At 44.8% G+C, this 17717-nt stretch overlaps 1 protein-coding gene across 1 annotated transcript in view; it reads left to right on the top strand.

Moving 5' to 3' along the window:
- The window catches only part of LOC306785658 (uncharacterized protein), a gene marked incomplete at its 5' end in the record, with an annotated part of 54790 nt that extends 37757 nt beyond the window's left edge, over positions 1-17033 (top strand). The window contains 5 exons of the mRNA XM_079280115.1: positions 2479-2583; positions 6662-6798; positions 9311-9435; positions 11901-13699; positions 13793-17033. Of these exons, the coding sequence (XP_079136241.1) occupies positions 2479-2583; positions 6662-6798; positions 9311-9435; positions 11901-13699; positions 13793-16066 (4440 nt within the window). The 3' untranslated portion in view covers positions 16067-17033. The remainder of the gene's footprint in view (positions 1-2478; positions 2584-6661; positions 6799-9310; positions 9436-11900; positions 13700-13792) is intronic.
- Between the last annotated feature and the right edge of the window lie 684 nt (positions 17034-17717).

Genomic DNA, 17717 nt, shown 5'->3' with positions numbered 1-17717 from the left:
TGTTCTGGTACAGCGAGGGATTGAACGAGGTCGTCTGCGCTTCCCCTGCGCTTTTGTCACTGTCGTTGTGTTCGTCTCCATCAGTCCTCCGTCACGTTCTCAGTCTGACTCGCTCGTTTTTAATGTCTTTCATTCTCTCTGTCCCTCCGTCTCTCTTCTAATGGAGCTTCTCGAAATGTGACTTTTATTTTTTAGAGCCAAGAAAGTTGAAAATTTCCAATTTATGCAAGCTGGACGCACACACACACACACACACACACACACGGTCGTGTCACAGATTGAATGTTCCCTACTTTTAAAGATAAATCAATCTTCCATTAATGGGAATGGTGTGTGTGTGCATGAGTGTGTGCGTGTGTGTGTGTGTGTGTGTGAGTGTAGAAGTGAAGTCCTGCATTACTTCATCTGTGAATGTCCGTGTGGGTTTAAGATACACTGCTGTAATACATGTATTAAAAGCTATGGATGTATGTGGGTACGTAGAAATGTGTGTGTTTGTTTGTATGTGTATCGATGTGTGTGTGTGTTCCCTCAGACACTCAGATTGCTGATCAATAGTTGTGATTGAAGGGCCCATTAGCCATCGGAAGCAATAGAGACAGCATCACTCCATATGACAAGCTCTATGGGAACACACACACTCCATATGACAAGCTCTATGGGAACACACACTCCATATGACAGGTAACAAATTAAAAGCTTGAGAATGATGAATATGTATTCCCCATAAATACATTTTACAACCGATACCGGCTCTGACTGTAACTCACCACTCCCACATATACACTATGGTATTATATACACACCCACACAAACACACACACACACACACTTCTGTTTTCATTTCGCTTTTACGACCAACTTAAAAGAGTCTGAAGTCATGGTTCGAATTTACACAAGAGCAAAGGAAGTGATGAATGGATCAAACAGATTATTGATCCGCTGCTAGCGTTAGCATCTCATTCAGTGTTGGTTTAATTGATAGTACAGGCTGCTCTCAGCCACCGTTCGCAGTAATACCTGTGAGAAATGTGCCGTAATTCGTAGATTTCCCACGAATTTATTTTGTACGTTAGCCACGTTATCATGAACAAGGAAGTACAAAGACCTCAAACACACACAGGGTGTGAGGAAGAGGAGTTGGATGGGTCCAGCCAACGGAGATCTTTCAGCCAGGAGACCGCTGTTCGTTCTCCACGTTTCACACGAGGAGAACTTTCACGTTCACGTTCACGTTCACGAATTATGATTTATTCGTCATGTAACCTAACAAAGTAGTTTTGTTGTCAAAACCTAACTAAGTTGTTTCCTGTGAAGGTGGCAATTTATTTTGAAAAGGCCGTGTGCAACGAGCAGAAATTGACACGTGTTGCTGGCTTTCGTAAAAAATGAGGACTAACCAGGCGACATCCTCCGGGTCTTAAAACGTGCATTCTCTCTACTCACCAGCAGGGGCGACTCCTCTGGTTGTATAGAAGTCTATGAGAAAATTACTCTACTTCTCTCTTGATTTATTACCTCAGTAAACATTGTAAACATGAGTTTATGGTCTCAATCTCTAGTTTCAAGTCTTCTTCAATACAGCATGATGTTCATTTAGTACATTATGGTCCATTTAGAGTCAAATAGACCGTAAAGCAGGGGATGCTTTAGGGCGGGGCTTACTGTGATTGACAGGTCGCTAATTATGCCATATACGGCGTCTCTACGTCACTCCTCCGTCCAAATATGGTCACTTCTGTTCTCTGGTTGCAAAAAAAGCCAAGATGGCGACGGACAAATGGCCAAACTCGAGTCTTCAAAACAGCAGTGATGTAAACCTATGAGTGACGTCACAATGACTTATATACAGTCTATCAGAGTAACTTTTCGTAAGATATACAAACCTTTGTATCAGGATTTGTTGCCAGGTTAAAATAAAACAAAGCAAGCCTGGTTCATGTCACGCACATCCACTGTGTTCTAGTGTTTCCTCTCTGTGTGAGGCTGCACCATTGAAAAATGACAATCACTGTTATTCGGATCAATATTGACATCACGAATATTTATCATGATTGTTCATTGATTTTAGGGGTAAAATATGGAGGGCAGTGTTTACGCGAACAGTCAGCAGAAGAGTTGCACCGTGAATCCTCGGAGCTAAATGGTTTAAGTTAAATAAGAGAAAAGTGGATGATTGGCAAAGCAACTTCTCTGTAGTTCCACCTCTTTGTTAGTTATTTTATACTTAATCATTGATTTCTTACCTTTTAGAAGCAGAAAACAAAAACCTCTGCCTGCTTAAGGACATAAGATCTTGGATAAAACAAATCTGCTTCTTTAAAAAAAATTCAGGTTGAAAATGATGACGCCATACATCTTGTTAATGGTACAATGATTCTCAAGATCACCACAAAGGCGCTCAATACACGGAGTGAGATTTCCTATTTAACGTCTTCCTTTCTATTCTTTTCTTCTTCTCTCTCTCTCTGTGTGTAGGAGGAAGGGGACTCCAGCTTCTACTGCGAGCTTTGCGATAAGCAGTACGTGAGACACCAACAGTACGACAACCACATCAACTCCCACGACCACCACCACAAGCAGGTGAGTCACGCCGCCTTAAGGCACCCAGAGGTCTGGTTCATCCCCCCACGCGGCACCTTAAACCCTCCCGACCAAGATCACGGATTCATTACATCCCTGAGCCTCCACGAGCACTCTGCTCCGGTTTCTGTTACACACACACTGCGGTCGACGAAATCACGCAAACACGGAACAGTATCGGCTCTTATGACCGGTTTGGCTGCAAACTTTCTACCGATTGATTTTATGTCGCGTAAAGCTTTTAGTTGCAGTGCGACTTGATTTCCTTAATGTCGATAAATCCTCTCAGAAAATGAAGACGCTCCTTATAACCGCGGAACTAATACAGCAAGCTTTAAATGTTGCCAAAATGTAAACAAATATTAATCAAAGAAACAGTGATCAAGTTGTAGCCCAAAGCCAACAAACTGAATCCATGTCACCATTACACTTCCTGTTGACATCCCCCAAAACTTAAGCTATGATTATCTATCAAATACAAGTAAGACACATAGTTATATAACATGGTAACTAACTATCCCTTCTACATCTTTAGGTATATTGTTACAATTATATCTTGATTTATCACTTTTTAAAATCATAAATAACAGGTTTATAGAAACAATCTATGTTTTATGAATGTCTCGCTCAATATCTTGTAAAAATAAAAAGGTCTGGAAGCACGTTACTAGCACGGTAATAACATGGTCAAATTGGGCAATAGTTTGATGATAAAGAGGTAAAAATATACATTAGAAGGTAATAGGTAGTCGATTCATGGTTATTACACATAAACAAGTGTTTCCAGGGAACAAGTCTCAGCATTAAACAAATCGTTTGTACAGAAGTACCTTGAAGTAGAGCAGAATGTTGGGGATGAATTTCAGCATTATAACATGGTAATTACCAATTTTGAATTCCAAGAATTTATGTGATTTTGGAAGTTATTACGCTGATAGTAGCCTTTAATATTGTGAAAACGTCAACCTAGATTACCTCAATACTATCAGGTGATGACTTCATTACCGTCACCATACTGTATTTACCATTTATTGCCCCAAATATCGAACTAATACAACTATTATATTGTTAGCAGGCTACCATGGTGTCCCCAAAATGTTACCATACTATTACTAAATCGTTTTTCATCATTGCAATCTTAAAATGTGTTGTTCTGGGCCCCTTGTCACCCTGTTAAATACACTTCAGTCTAACATGATACACCCATTGTTAACACCAAGCTATAACCTTGTTATTACTTTGGTAGTTACATAGTAATTATAACCTCTTGTCAAACTATTACAGCACTATTACAGTGTTATTACTGAGCTGTAACGTTTAAGTGCTACCAAAGATCATTATGAACATGTCTGTCTTTGAGCTTGAGGGAACTCTTTCCAGAACGTGTAGCTTTAATTGAGTCCTAGAATAAGTCAATCTTTTAGTCTCCTCCGGAAAAAAAAAAATCAATAGAAGAAATATGAATGATTGTTATCTCGGGCATCCTTCTGGGTTAAAATCAATAGTACATGTTGGCTGATTACATTATAACACACATGTTATCAATAATGATTGTGATATTTCTTCTCTCGTCATTTGTATGTTTTCAGTGCGATGTGAACACAGTTTTTCTTTCCTCCATGGTGGGATGTGGAGAACTTGCAGCTGTTTGGGAGTTTACAAAATTATAGGTGCTGGGAGGAATGTATTTGCTGCAATTACCATTTGTTCACTCGCGAGCGATGAAAGAGGCATAGGATTTTTCACAGTTAGCTGCGTGTCAGAGTTATTAGGTTTACTTGAGGATGCAGAGCATTTAGGGCATATTGTTCGAGACTGCAACACTTGCAGGAAATGGATTTTCTAGCAGTAATATTCTCCAGCGCGCGCGCACACACACACACACACACACACACACACACACACAGCTAAGCGGCCCGTCTTGCGGTCCACGTTCGGTCACGGTCTTCTTTTGGAAATGAAGTGGTTTGCAGAGAGGCTACGTCACAGGCACTTCATGTGCTGCTGGAGACTGAGAAAAAGAAACAGCTGGATTATCCTACATTATTTTAGCTTAAAGAGGCTGTGTGCTTTTCAAATTTAATACTTCATTTAAACAGTGAGATCTGCAGCGGGAAAGTGACACATTGGTGTGTTAGTTCAGCGTTCAAGTTCACCCTGAATCTGAAACAAGGACTCTGAGGCTAAAGAAGACCGTTTATATCCACTTATGATGAACTGTGAAGGAAGACGTCGTTCATTTTAAATTCAAGTCTCACCGTCCTTAAACTAAAATGACTGTTCTATGCAAGAGCCGACGACATGGCAAAAATATCATAACACACGTTATGATATTTGAATATCTCATTCATGTTTGGGTTTTTTTGTACAATTTTGCAAGTTACTGAAGCGTGCAACCAAACTAATGTCCTTATTTAGACCACACCAAATCACATTATCACACTTTAAAGTCCAAATATTCATCAGTTACTTTTTCGAAAATGCACACGAACGACATGAATTAGATCCAACCCACAACATGAGTTACAAAAAGAAAATACATCACTTTAAAGCTGGTTTGTGTGTCTCTCTCAATATTTCCTTTCTCCAAAACAGCGGTGAAGAACAGCAGTAAAGTAAAAGCCGGGAGTTGAGTTTTCACTAAAACTAAACTATGAGTGATGTGTTAACTGCATGCCACATGAATGTGATAAATGAGTGGAATCGGTGCTGTGACTAGACAGTCGTACGTAATGGTTGCGCGTAATGACGACCGTTGGTTCTTTCCATCGATGGGTCTGATGAGCGGTGAAGCAGGTATCAATATGCTAATGACACAGATAGATCGTTAAAGGTGTTTCGTCATCTATTTTCGGCTGACTGTGGGAGTGTAGATGAGGCTCGGTCATGTGCGCCCACTTCCACGAAGATTATTAAAAACTGCTTTGTAGTTCTGACAAATCATCAGACCGAAAATAAAAATACATTTTCCCTGATTCCATTCCATTTTGTCAAATGTGGTGAAAACCTGTATTTTCAGCTGTATAATGATCGGCAATTAGACCCGACTCAACACTACCTTCCACATTGTTTTGCACAATCAATCATAGTTAATTACTAAGTTCAGCACACAATGATATATTAATCTTAAACTTCTCACTTGACACTTGGAAATTCATTCCTTTTTGGCTCAATCAAGTACTGAAACTTTAAAGTAGAGAAAGTTAGATAAATTGTCTTGTTTACTTGTTTTCACTTATTCAAGTAGAAAACAAAATGTCAATTTTAGATCATTGTTCTTGTATGATTACAAGATTTTACATTTTTTATTTGAATTGAACATCAAAGTTAGTCTTTTTCTGTTTGATGAAAAACACATTTTGTAGAAAACCATGCTTATACTGTTCAAAGTGAGGTATTTATGTGGTATTAGTACTCAGGTAGTAAGTAACTCAGTAATCATATCAGTGTTAGTTTAGCAAAAAGCAATTACCTGCTAAACTTTCCACTGCTGGTGTTGAATCAGATAGTTTAGGGTTTTTAAGATTCTCTTGTTTCTGCGTTGGATTCCAGTCTGTCAGTAAAGTTTTCTCGTCATTTCCCCGTCCGCCCCTCACACTGTATGTACGCCTTCTAAGAAATGCTGAAGCTACACTGCACGCTTTAGAAAAACTAAAAGAAAAAGCTTCATGTGTCTGTGTTTTATCTCTGTCTTTTTCGGTCTGTTTATCTATTTGTCGGTTTCTCTGCTCGCCTCGCTGTCTGTTGTCATCTGTGATATGAACCCACCGGTATATTATTATTATTATTATTATATGTGACACACACACAGTATCTCCGGCTTGCAGACAGAGCTCAGTAAGTGAATTAAGCTGGTCTGGACTGTAGTAAAGCTGACACTGGCTGACTTAGTGCACGCACGCACACACACACACCCACACACACACACACACACACACACACAAACTAAATGCTGCATGATCAACCTATTTTTGACAATTTTACTTCTTAGTCCTTCCTGTTGGAATGCAAACTGCCACCACTATTCCCACTACCACCCATGTTGATAATATAAGATATCCGCGTGCTTGTCCTCCAGCGCCTCAAGGAGCTGAAGCAGAGGGAGTTTTACAGAGCGCTGGCCTGCAGGACGCAGAGGAGACGCCGGGAGGAGAGGAGGGAGGAGAGAGCGCTGAGGAGGCTCCGCAAGCATGAGGAGAGGAGGACGGGAGAGTGGTGAGTGACGGGCACCTCGACACGACCACCCGACTCGAAGAAATAAACCAAAGTGCATCAAGTCAGGATAATGTGGCATATGAGGACAGATAACTCTACGTTAACTTTCTTTCCTCAATGACCTTTCATTGATTTAGACTCAGTATCTCAGGAAACCTTTTATATCAACATTCAGCGTCGTTAGTGTTTCAGCATCTTGTTTTCTTTCTTGTTTAGTTTTATGGCCCATAACTTCCATGGTGTATTATTGTCACTCTCTTTAAACCCGTTTCCACCATCTAGTTAAGATAGCGGAGCATGAAGAGTCAGATATTTTACTCAGGAGTCGGTTGAGACCAAAGACAGAGTTGAAATACAAGTTAATATATCGGTATACGTCGGTTAAGATAGACGCTATATGCATTTCTCATTTAGCAGCTTAAGCTCATCCGCAGAAAAGCACCCAGGGACCTGAATCTCAAGCAGCTAAATGTAATTCGGCCATATTGAATTTGACTGTTTATATATCTGTGTTTTTCCTGTCGTGACATGTCAAAAGGCCGGTTGACTTTCGAGCAGAACATACTTTATTAAGTCAGTGCATTATGATCTTTTACTCTTGTGTTTGCTTTCCAGCTGTATGTTCTTGCTACTGAAAGATCAACTCTCTGTGTCGTCACGGGACTTTTTCAAGAGCGCTGTTCTGTCTTAAAAAAACAACAACAACTAAAACACCTGTAAGGCAAACGATAAACAAACACAGAGGTTTGGAAACAGCAGACTTTGGCTGGCTTCTTGCCGGAAACACGATGTGATGAAAGTTCATCTGGAGAGTTACCAAACAGAGAATTTCGTTTTTTTTCTCAAAAAAAATATACAAACGAGGAGCACATGAACGCAAAATTTGAGAGTCGGAGCTGCGAGGCACAACCTGAAGACGCCCACGCGGAGAAGAAAAAAATAAATAGAAAGAACGTCCCTGCAGACGGGATCAAAAAACATCCGGGACTTTTAAATCCAACGCATGAAAGTTAGAATCTTAACGTACTTGTTGACCGTCGAGCCAAACGTGGGCCGACGTGTGCTTGAAAACGCTTCATGTGCTGACTGACACGAGTAATAAACCACGGGAGGAGAAGAAGAAGAGATCACAAACTAGCTCCCTGGTTACAACAGGCGTTGGCACAGCAACAAATAAAATGCATCTCGGCTTGACGGGGATAATCAGCGTTAGTGTTTCTGACCAATCACGCTGTCCCAAAGCCCACCAGCACAGAGAGAGTATCGGCTGTCACTGCAGATGTGCAACAATGCAGTTCGGCTGCTGGCACAAAGGGGAAGAGAGAGAGAGAGAGAGAGAGAGAGAGAGAGAGAGAGAGAGAGAGAGAGAGAGAGAGAGAGAGACAGAGAGAGAGACAGAGAGAGAGAGACAGAGAGAGAGAGAGAGAGAGAGACAGAGAGAGAGAGCGAGAGAGATGCCTGGCCAAATTGATTTTCAGCTGGATTTCAGCTCTGCTCTTCCTCTCCTCCTCGCCTGTCTCCTTGTTGACTTCCTTACCTCTACTCTCCTTTTCATTGGTTTCTTTTCTCTCCCCTTCCCTCCTTTCATCCTCTCCTTGTTATTGTATCCTTTCCTTCCCTCCTCCCGTTCATCCTCTTCTCTCATTCTTTGTTGCTTTCCTCCTCCTTGAACCTCTCTGTTTGTCCACTTTCATTCGTTACTCACCTCCTTTCCTTTCCCCTCTTTCGTCCTTCACTTTTGTCCTCTGCTCTTTATTTCTTTCCTTTCGTCTCCTTTTCATTTGTTACCGTTTGTCCTCTCATCTCCTCTCCACTTATCCTTTTCTCCCATCTTCCTTTCCTCTAAATCTCCTAATCATTTGTCTCAGAATTCCTCATTTCCTCTTGTCCTTTTTTCCTTTCCTCCTTTTATTCCTTTCCTCCCTTTTCATTTGTTCCTGTTCACCCTCTCCTCTTCTCCTTCATTCCTTTCCACTCATCCTTTTCTCACTTCTCATTCTCTTCCTTGCTCTTCTTTTAATTTTTTCCTCTCCCCTTTATTAATTTACTCGCAATCCTCCTCTACCTCCCTTTCCTTTTATCGTTTCCTCTCATTTATTTCCTCTTCTCTTTTTCATTTGTTGCCTTTCATCCTCCTCTTCCACTTTATTCCTTCACTCACCCTTTAATCCTCTCACTCTCCGCATCACTTGTCCTCTCGTTTCCTCCTCTCCTCAACATCCTTTCCATCCTCCTTTCCTTTGTATTTGTTTCCTTTTATCTTCACTTTCCTCTTGTCCTTTTAATTCATTTACTTTCATTACATTCAATTCTCTCCTCTACTCCCCTTTTCTTTATCGTTTCCTCTCTTTTCCATTTATTTCCTTTCATCCTCCCTTCTCTTTATTCCTCTCCTCAAAATCCTTATTTGCCCCCTTTCATCCCCTCTTTACTATCATCTCTCTTTATCTTTTCATTTCTTTCCTTTTAGCCTTTCCTCTCCTTTAATCCTTTCCTCCTGCCCTCTCCTCAGTGCTCCAGGTTCTGGTCCCATGTTCCGGTCCACCACAGTGGCGGTCGAACCAGCAAACCAGACCAGACCGGAATTTGTGCAAAACTGGGGCGACGTCCATAATAGCGGCGCCTCACTGGGAACAAGTAAGAACTCTTATTGGCATAGAAGGCATGTAGACGACTGCTTAAATAGTTCATGAGTACGTGTTTGGTTTTGGTGATGGAGACATCGCTCTTGATATTGAGGAATTAAACAGAATGTGATCTGCTGCAGCAACGCCGACATATCTTTATCGACAGCAGCCTTTAGAAAGGAAATGAACAGCCCTGAAATGTAAAATGCACACAGATGAGAAGTGTCGGCTGAGGAGACGAAGTGCTGAACAACATAACAAGTGGAACAATGAATACGATGAAACATCGCTCCAGGGGCTCGGACACTCGGGAACTTTGTCACAAAAAATTCCTGCCGTTGACCAATTGCAAACCGTCTCGGCAGTGCTGACCTTTAAGTGGATATAGAGTTAGAGAATAAAGGAAGTCATCGTATTAGTTGAGTCACACAACCCCAAATGATGTAACATTAGCTCTGCTGGAGTGTAAACTGCTCCACAAAAGAGATGCAGCCAATCATGAGACAAGAGTGGATGTGACAAACACATTCCTTTGAATTTAAGAGGGGACTTCTGGTTGTGCGTTAAAAGGTTTTGGATGTAGCTACAGATTAGCCTCTAGGCTAATGGCTGTGGTGGTATAAAGACATCCTTTACTTTGCATGAACTAAAATCAAGCTAAACTGTTGTTACCCAGCGAGTGACCAAAGGTGTACCGTACTTTCCGGGCTATAAGCCGCACCGGTGTATAAGCCGCAGTCTCAAAGCGTGGGGAAAAAGTAGCGGCTTATAGTCCAGAAAGTACGGTAAATGGTTCAAGATCCGGCTACAACCTCTGATTCTGAAGAGTGAAGCCAATGCAGAAGTGTCTTAAAGCTGCATTCTCTCTAGTGTCCACCAGGGGGCGACTCCTCTGGTTGTATAGAAGTCTATAGAAAATGACTCTACTTCTCTCTTGATTTATTACCTCAGTAAACATTGTAAACATGAGTTTATGGTCTCAATCTCTAGTTGCAAGTCTTCTTCAATACAGCATGATGTTCATTTAGTACATTATGGTCCATTTAGAGTCAAACAGACCGTAAAGCAGGGGATGCTTTAGGGCGGGGCTACACGGTGATTGCTGCCTCTACCAGAGACGTACACGGCGTCTCTACGTCACTCCTCCGGAGTTTAAATACTGTACCTTCCGTTCACTGGTGGTGGTCTTGGCAAAAAGCAGAGATGCCGAACGGCTTCCAAAAGAGGCAGTCCACAAACAAATGGGTGACGTCACTACGACTTTATCCACATCTTAGAAAACAACCTATGTTAACTTCCTCAGACGATTCACATTTACTGCTGCAGAGCTCAAAAAGCACACCACTTTAACTGGTTCACCTTCTTTATTTCGTGATAAATTACTTTTCCAACTGACTTTATGAAAAAGAAAACTGCACCCAAGTACAACTAGTCAGTGTTACCCATTCATCAATGGTGGTGAAGTTATTAGAAAACACCTCTCAGTGTAGCATAAATATATTCAAGAGCACCACGAAGCACAGCCTTCAAAATGCCCATGAAGTTGAATTAACAACACGAATGAGATGAAGAATGAGATTGGAGCAATATTTTCCAGTTAAATGTGTCATTCAGTCAGAATTAGTTCTGATTCAGGAGGCGATATCATCTCCCCGCAGTCCATCTCGAGTGGATTTTAGAGTGCGAGATTCATTTTTTTGTAATAAAGAAAGCATGAACATCAAATTTGGCAGCAGCATTCCTGCGGCTTCGAAGAAACAATCAATCGTCACCCTGTCTTTTCAGAAAACACATCGGTTGCATATTCAGGAAAGTTTTCTTTTCTCATTTTAAAGTTAGAACCGACGGAAAAGTTCGACAACTGCATTTAAAGTCGACCCTCTCGGAGTGCTAAATGTGAAAATACATTTAGTATCGGAGGAGTAATAATTCATTCGGCAGCTTCCCGTCTGAAATGTCTCAAATGTTTAACAAAAGAGGTTTCTGGTGTGAGTGGATTACTTTTAAAGCTACCAGTCATCTCAAAACCTTCATACAAGGAATAATGTGCCTGAATCATGTGCCACACTGATGTATGGACAGCATGTTGTGCTCCAAAGTGGGTACAAACAAATGGAAATTACATGTTGGAACAAAACCCTTAATCTAATCCCCTCTCCTCCCCCCCATTTCTAAGTGAGCCACACATTCATCTCTGTGCTTATGTTTTTCTTGAAGTCCGTCCTACACCCATTTATCACATTCTGATGTGTTAAAGCAACAAAAGAAGTACCGCTGAGGAGCCAGAGTGCTGAATAAATGCATAAGGAGCTTACTGTATGGGAAGGCTTCATCATGAATGCTATTCTTCCACATGTATCCCTTCCTACTCCTTTCTTTAGAGTCAGGTTAGGCAGATAATCCTGTTATGTTTTGCATGTAAATGTAACCACTGACAGCTGTTCTAATCCTTTCCGCTCTCCCCTCCACCTACAGAGCCTCAAAACCCGCTGATGCAGCCCTTCCTTCCCCTCGACCCGGCACTGGAAACCAGACTCCTGGGCGACACGCGGTGGGCGTTCGACCCGATGGACTCCAACAGCACGACGACTCCTGCTGCTGAACCCCGCGTCCTCAACGAGACTCAAATGGACTACAATGACCTGACCGCCAACAACACACTTTCAACGAAAAACAGCCACTTTAACAAGATCCCATGGGCTCATAATTATTCAAGCCACCTCATTACTCCCGATAACATCCCAACAACTGCCACGAACACCGGCACTAATGGCTCCATTTTAAACAAAACCACCGCCCCCGACATCAGCATCAACAGAGCGGCGTGTGGACCAAACGTCCAGCGTAGCAGAGTCCGCCCCGTGTCCTTCTCGCTGCCCAAAAGGAGCTGCGTCCTCCTCCACCAATCGGCCGCTGTCTTCATCCAAGCCGGGCGGGGCTCCGGTTCGTCGGGGAAGCAAGACGGTGCGACGGCGCAGGAAAGAGTCAAAGACCTGGGAGAGAAAGTCGCGGATCGGCAGCTCAGACCTCCAGTATCTGCAGATGTGGATGTTGCAGGTGCGGGTCACTTGGACACTGGAAACCAGTGCAGTGTGGACCTTAAAACTGCAATCCAGCACTCTGAGGCTGGAGCCAATATGTCTACTGAGAGGGGAACTGGAGGACTCTCTGGGACTGGAGCCCGGGTTCCTTTATGTAATCGCAATGTGATCAGAATTGAGGGCTCTGTCTCCTTACGTAATGACAATGGGACTGGAGCCCAAGTCGGCAGTGAAAGTGGGACTGGAGCTCATCTTTATTTAAACAGTGGGACACCGGGACAGATTTCTGACAGTGTAAGCACAGTTGTGTCTAAAGAATCAGTACGCAGAGACAGTGAGGCTGACACCCATGACGATGAGATAACCCCGACTCCAGAATCAAAAGACCTGCTTTGTCCCGCTACAAATCAGCCTGAAAAAACAAATCCTGGTGTTTTGGATGAGACCAAAGAGTCCTTAATCCTAACACATCCCAAAGAATCAAACTCTTCTCCGTCAAACGCGCCTAAAGAATCAACTTTGCTGCCTCCGAATCGTCCCAAAGAGCCGTTTTGTCGCGTCCTGAGCCGAGACGGCAGCCGGGTTCTTCTCTGGCCCTCGGAGATGGTCAGCTACACCAAGACATCACCCTCCATCTCCTTCAGCATCAACCCTCTGCTGTACGACTTCAGAGCGCATAACAGGGCCAAGGAAGGGGGCGAGGAAAAGAAAGGAGGGCTGGAGGAAGGGAGGGAGAGAATAAAGCGGTCTGTGATCAAACAACCCGGCTGCCAACAGAGGCAGGAAGTTATGGAGGGAGGAAGGGAGGTGAAGATAGATGAAAGGGAAGAAGAGGATGAAGGAGGACAGGCAGGAAACCCTATGGAACTTGTAGGCCATTGTAGCGGCGGCGACGCAGCTCCGGACCGCTGCGGTTGCCGTGATGAAAGCGCTTTAAAATTCCTTCCCGTCTCAGCAGAATGCCACCTCGCACCGACGCCGGGCCTTCAGAAACCAGGCGGGAGGAGGAGGGGGAAGAGGAGGGGAGGGGTGAGGAGAGGAATGAGGAAGAGGGGGAGGAGGAAAAGAGGAGAAGAGACAGACAGGAAAGACACTGGAAGGAGGATAATAAGTAGCGTTTCTGAGAATCAGATGTTTGAAGGGAGAGGAGACGAGAGGTTGAGGAGAGACGGCGCCGAAAAAGAGGAGAGGAGGGAAAAGGCGCAATTAAGTAATCTCGCAGCGCATCGGCTGGTGGGAGGGAGAGAAAAGAGGATGAGGGGGGAAGAGAGAGGGATGAGAGGGGATCAGACGGAGCGAGAGAGGGCAGGTAGAAATGACGAGAAGAGAGGAGAGCTATTAAGTAATCTTCCTGTGAATCGGTGTAACCAGCTGTGTCTGCAGGTGAACAGGGAGGCCAGACAGCATCAATCCCAGCAATCAGCCTCCGGGTGGGGCCGGGGGCTCAGAAAGCTCCTCTGTAGGGGTGCAGCATGCAACTCAGTGATTAGCCCCGTCCCCGGGTCTGTTACAGAGACGCCATGCTGTCCCGCAATTACGCCCGACCCTGCTCAGAATGATGGAGAGACGGGGGAGATGCACAAAAATACACAAGCGGGGAAGCAGGAAGGGCAGAGAGATGAGGGGCAGAGGAATCCGAGGAAGACGGAGATAAGAGCTGTTCAGGAAAACACGTGTAACCTGGTGATTAGCAGCGATTCTTTTCCCTGCCGCGAGCCGCAAATTCGTCTTGTTCACGCTCCGCGCGCGGAAACAGCGTGCGATCCGGCGATTAGCCTCGTCCCGGCTCCCTTCAGAGGAACAGCGGGCGGTCAAAGACAAACAATACCTGCAGGACACGGACGTGCCGCCTCGGGCTCGACCCCACGCTGCTCCGCACGACAGGCAGAAGCACAACCGAGAATCGGATCAGCCCGCGCCGACACAACCCTCGCTGGCCATGCGATTACAAAGCAGGTGGTGTCGGAGGGAGCAGCAGCCGCCAACAAGAGGAAGACGGACTCGTTGGAGGCCGGGGAAACACCGAGGAAGAAACGGAAGAGGGGAAGGAGACAAACGAGGAGAGTCGCTTGTGCTTTGAGGCAGGAGGGAGCTTGTGTTGGGTTGACCCCTGACCTCGGCGTAGACGAGGTCCTCACAAAACCCAAAGCCAACAAGACTGGGACACTTCTGGACAGCTGCATGTGCAGTCCAGAGGAAAACACTGACTGCCATTTTCTTTGCAGGACAAAACTCAGTCTGTGTCATAAAACGAACAACAACAGTGAGGGAACATTTAGCTGTAACGCCACTGACAAACCGAATAACTACTGCGGTTGCCATGACAGTAAAGGCGACAACAGCAATGCCTCCGTAAGCGAGGGAAAGAGGAAGTGCTGGACTGAGAAACCTTTCAGCGACTCTCACACACCAAGTAACCACGATCAGTGTGAGGAAAAGTGCAACAGGGACGAAAAACACGAGGACTCTACTCGTGACGATCACAAAGCGAGCCGCAGCGAGACGGACAAAGACGAGGACCGTCCTCCCGATCACCTGGACAAACTCGGCTCAGCCGGCAAGAGTGACGGACCTACCTGCGACACCGCGGACACACCCGTGGACTTGTTTACCTGTAGCACCGCTGATGATGTGCATGCTGACCACTGTCAATGTGAAAACAGGCAGCCGCACGGCGAAAGCCCGTCCGCTCACAAAGATCAAACGGGTGATCTTTGTGCGCAAACTGCAGCTCAGAGCTCGAAGCGTAGCGACGGTAAAACCGATGACACGCGTCACAAGTGTGACCATAGCCAAGCAAGTATCAAAAGTAAGGTCAGTGAGGAGGGTGAAACCAAACCGCAGCGTCACATTCGACACAAAAGCAACCACTCTGATTCAATTGATTCCAGAAGCTGCAGCGGTATTGATCAGGGACACGGAGACGGCTGTGATGATATTGACGGTGGTCAGCGTGATCGTCTCGACAGTGATCATGTCGCTGATTGCAATCGCTGTGCAGATGTTGTTGTTGTTGTTGATGGAAACGGAGCCGGTGTCGCACTCGTGAGCGCACACGTGGAGCGGGGGGACGCAGAGAGGGAGAGGAGGGAGGAGGAGGAGAGGCAGGCGGAGAGGAAGAAGCTCAAGGAGAAGCGGGCGGAGTGGGAGAAGGAGTGGGTCAGGAGAAAGGAAAGGGAGGACAGGGAGAGAAGGAAGGAGGTAGAGTTCGAACACCTCTACGCAGAGAAAAGGCCTCGTTTCTCCCACGCCCTCCCCGCGCAGTGCATCCCCCTCCACGCTTCCCTCCTCCTCCCGCCTTCCTCCTCGTCCTCCTTCTCCTTCCGTCACACCATCATCCAGCACCTTTCCCTCCTCCCGCATCCGTCGCACCTCCCCATGCACTCATACCCACATCTCCTCCCCTCTTTCTCCCCTCTCGCTCCTCCACCACCTCCTCCCCCTCTTCATCCCTCTTTCTACTCCTCCTCCCCCATCCCTTTCCTGGATGCCTCCGGTCCTTATCCCTTAGCGACGGCGTTTCATCCCATGCAGAGTCACCACCCGTCTCTGTATCCCCCGCCCCATCCTGCAGTGCTGCCCTTACAGGTGTTGTTCTAAAAATCATATTAATCTGAGAAGCTAAGAAACAAATTAAAGGTACATTCTCCCATTTTCTCAATGAACCAGTTGTCAGCTGGGTGAGAGCAGCTTGCATGCGTCATTACCTGCATACTCGAGGCCGGGATGAAATGCGAGGGTAAAGAATTAAGTAAAAGGAAAGGCGTTGTTTCTTAAAGCCAAACCGCCAGCAACCTCATCACCCCGTCCAAACACTCAAAGCGCTGATTCACACGTGTGAAAGGAAAGATGGCTAATTATCTTCATCAGTTGCAATCCTGCTGGAAATGAGCCTCAGGTGTGCAGCCAGTGGAATCGTGCCGGGGATACACAGCTGGGCTCGTTTTCCCTCTGCAGAGAATCAGTCGACGCTCCCGTTTAGCATCTTTTAAACCAATGATTTGCTCGGTTTCAACGCACGTTGAAAAAAATGTGGTTTGAGACTTTTAAGGACAAATTCCGCCGACAGATATCTTCAATCTGTGATAATAAATGGAGGATTTATTTTCTTGTTGAGATTTACATTTTTCTCCCCTGAGAGTTTCTACTTCAGTTGGTGATTTTCCTACTTTTCCCCCCGAGTGAACTCCATGCGCTCAGCTGGAGGTTATTAAGAGCTGAAGTCCTGCATGACACGTGCAGCTGTAGGCTCCGTTTTGCCCCGGTCAGCAATAGAGGGTGTCGAAAAACAGTTAAAACAAGACCCTGTGGTTTCATGTCCAAAATTATTATTAAAAATGAATATATCTACTTCTAGCGCCTCATCATTTTAACAAAGAAAAAAACAATCATTTTGTCAACAAACGTCTCTGAACAGCACATTCAACCGTACAGCTTAAATAAAGCTCCAACGACAGAATAGCCATTCTTCAGGAACAAGGTGATTAAATCAAGTTGGTTCTCGGTGCACTGATGATGGACCGAGCAAGGAAACCGAGAAGCTGCTCACAGCTGGAAAAAATGAAATGCTTCGGGAACAATTGAGAAAAATAACAAAAAATAAATCTCGCTGGCATTTTAAAGTGGCAGTTTGATTGACGTCCAATGGGGCAACTCGTGTCATTTTCTGTTATTATAAAGTACATAAAAAGTAGAACATGCTGTATTAGTCTGCGGCATAAGAACTGGGGTGCAGCCTGTGTGTTCCTGCTGCATACAGGCCTACTGATGCTGTCATTGGTGTATAAATTGTCTCTCAGCCTCTCCTGAAGTGTATTTCTCCCTGTGTGAGAGCTGAACGTCGGAGTGAAATGTTAAGTTTGAAATAAAGCCTTTGCTCTTTGATTTTGAGGGGCCGACTCCAGCGTCTGACCTTTACTCCTGACGCTTTAGACTGTTGATTTTCTGCCATCTCGCCCGATTTGCAGCCTGCACTAAAAATACCCCAAGCGTGGTGGATAACTTCACCTTTAGTGACTCATGCAAGGAAACAAAAGGCCAAAATAAAAACACACAGAGAGAGAGAGAGAGAGAGAAAGAGAGTGATTCAGCATCACACCCGGCTTCCACAGGGCCGTGTCCCTGGGAGAGGCAGACGCAGAGATGAGGAAGATGGGAGGATTTGATTGTCAGGTAATCACAAACCAAACATCCACCGGTTGTCATTCAGCGCTTGCTTTTGTTGCAGGTTGACAGGTGATTTAAATGTATT

This window comes from Melanostigma gelatinosum (genome assembly GCF_949748355.1).
Source record: "Melanostigma gelatinosum genome assembly, chromosome: 12".
Lineage (NCBI taxonomy): Eukaryota > Metazoa > Chordata > Actinopteri > Perciformes > Zoarcidae > Melanostigma > Melanostigma gelatinosum.
The sequence above is the reverse complement of the archived record's forward strand: the minus strand, read 5'-3'. Positions and strand labels throughout refer to the sequence as shown.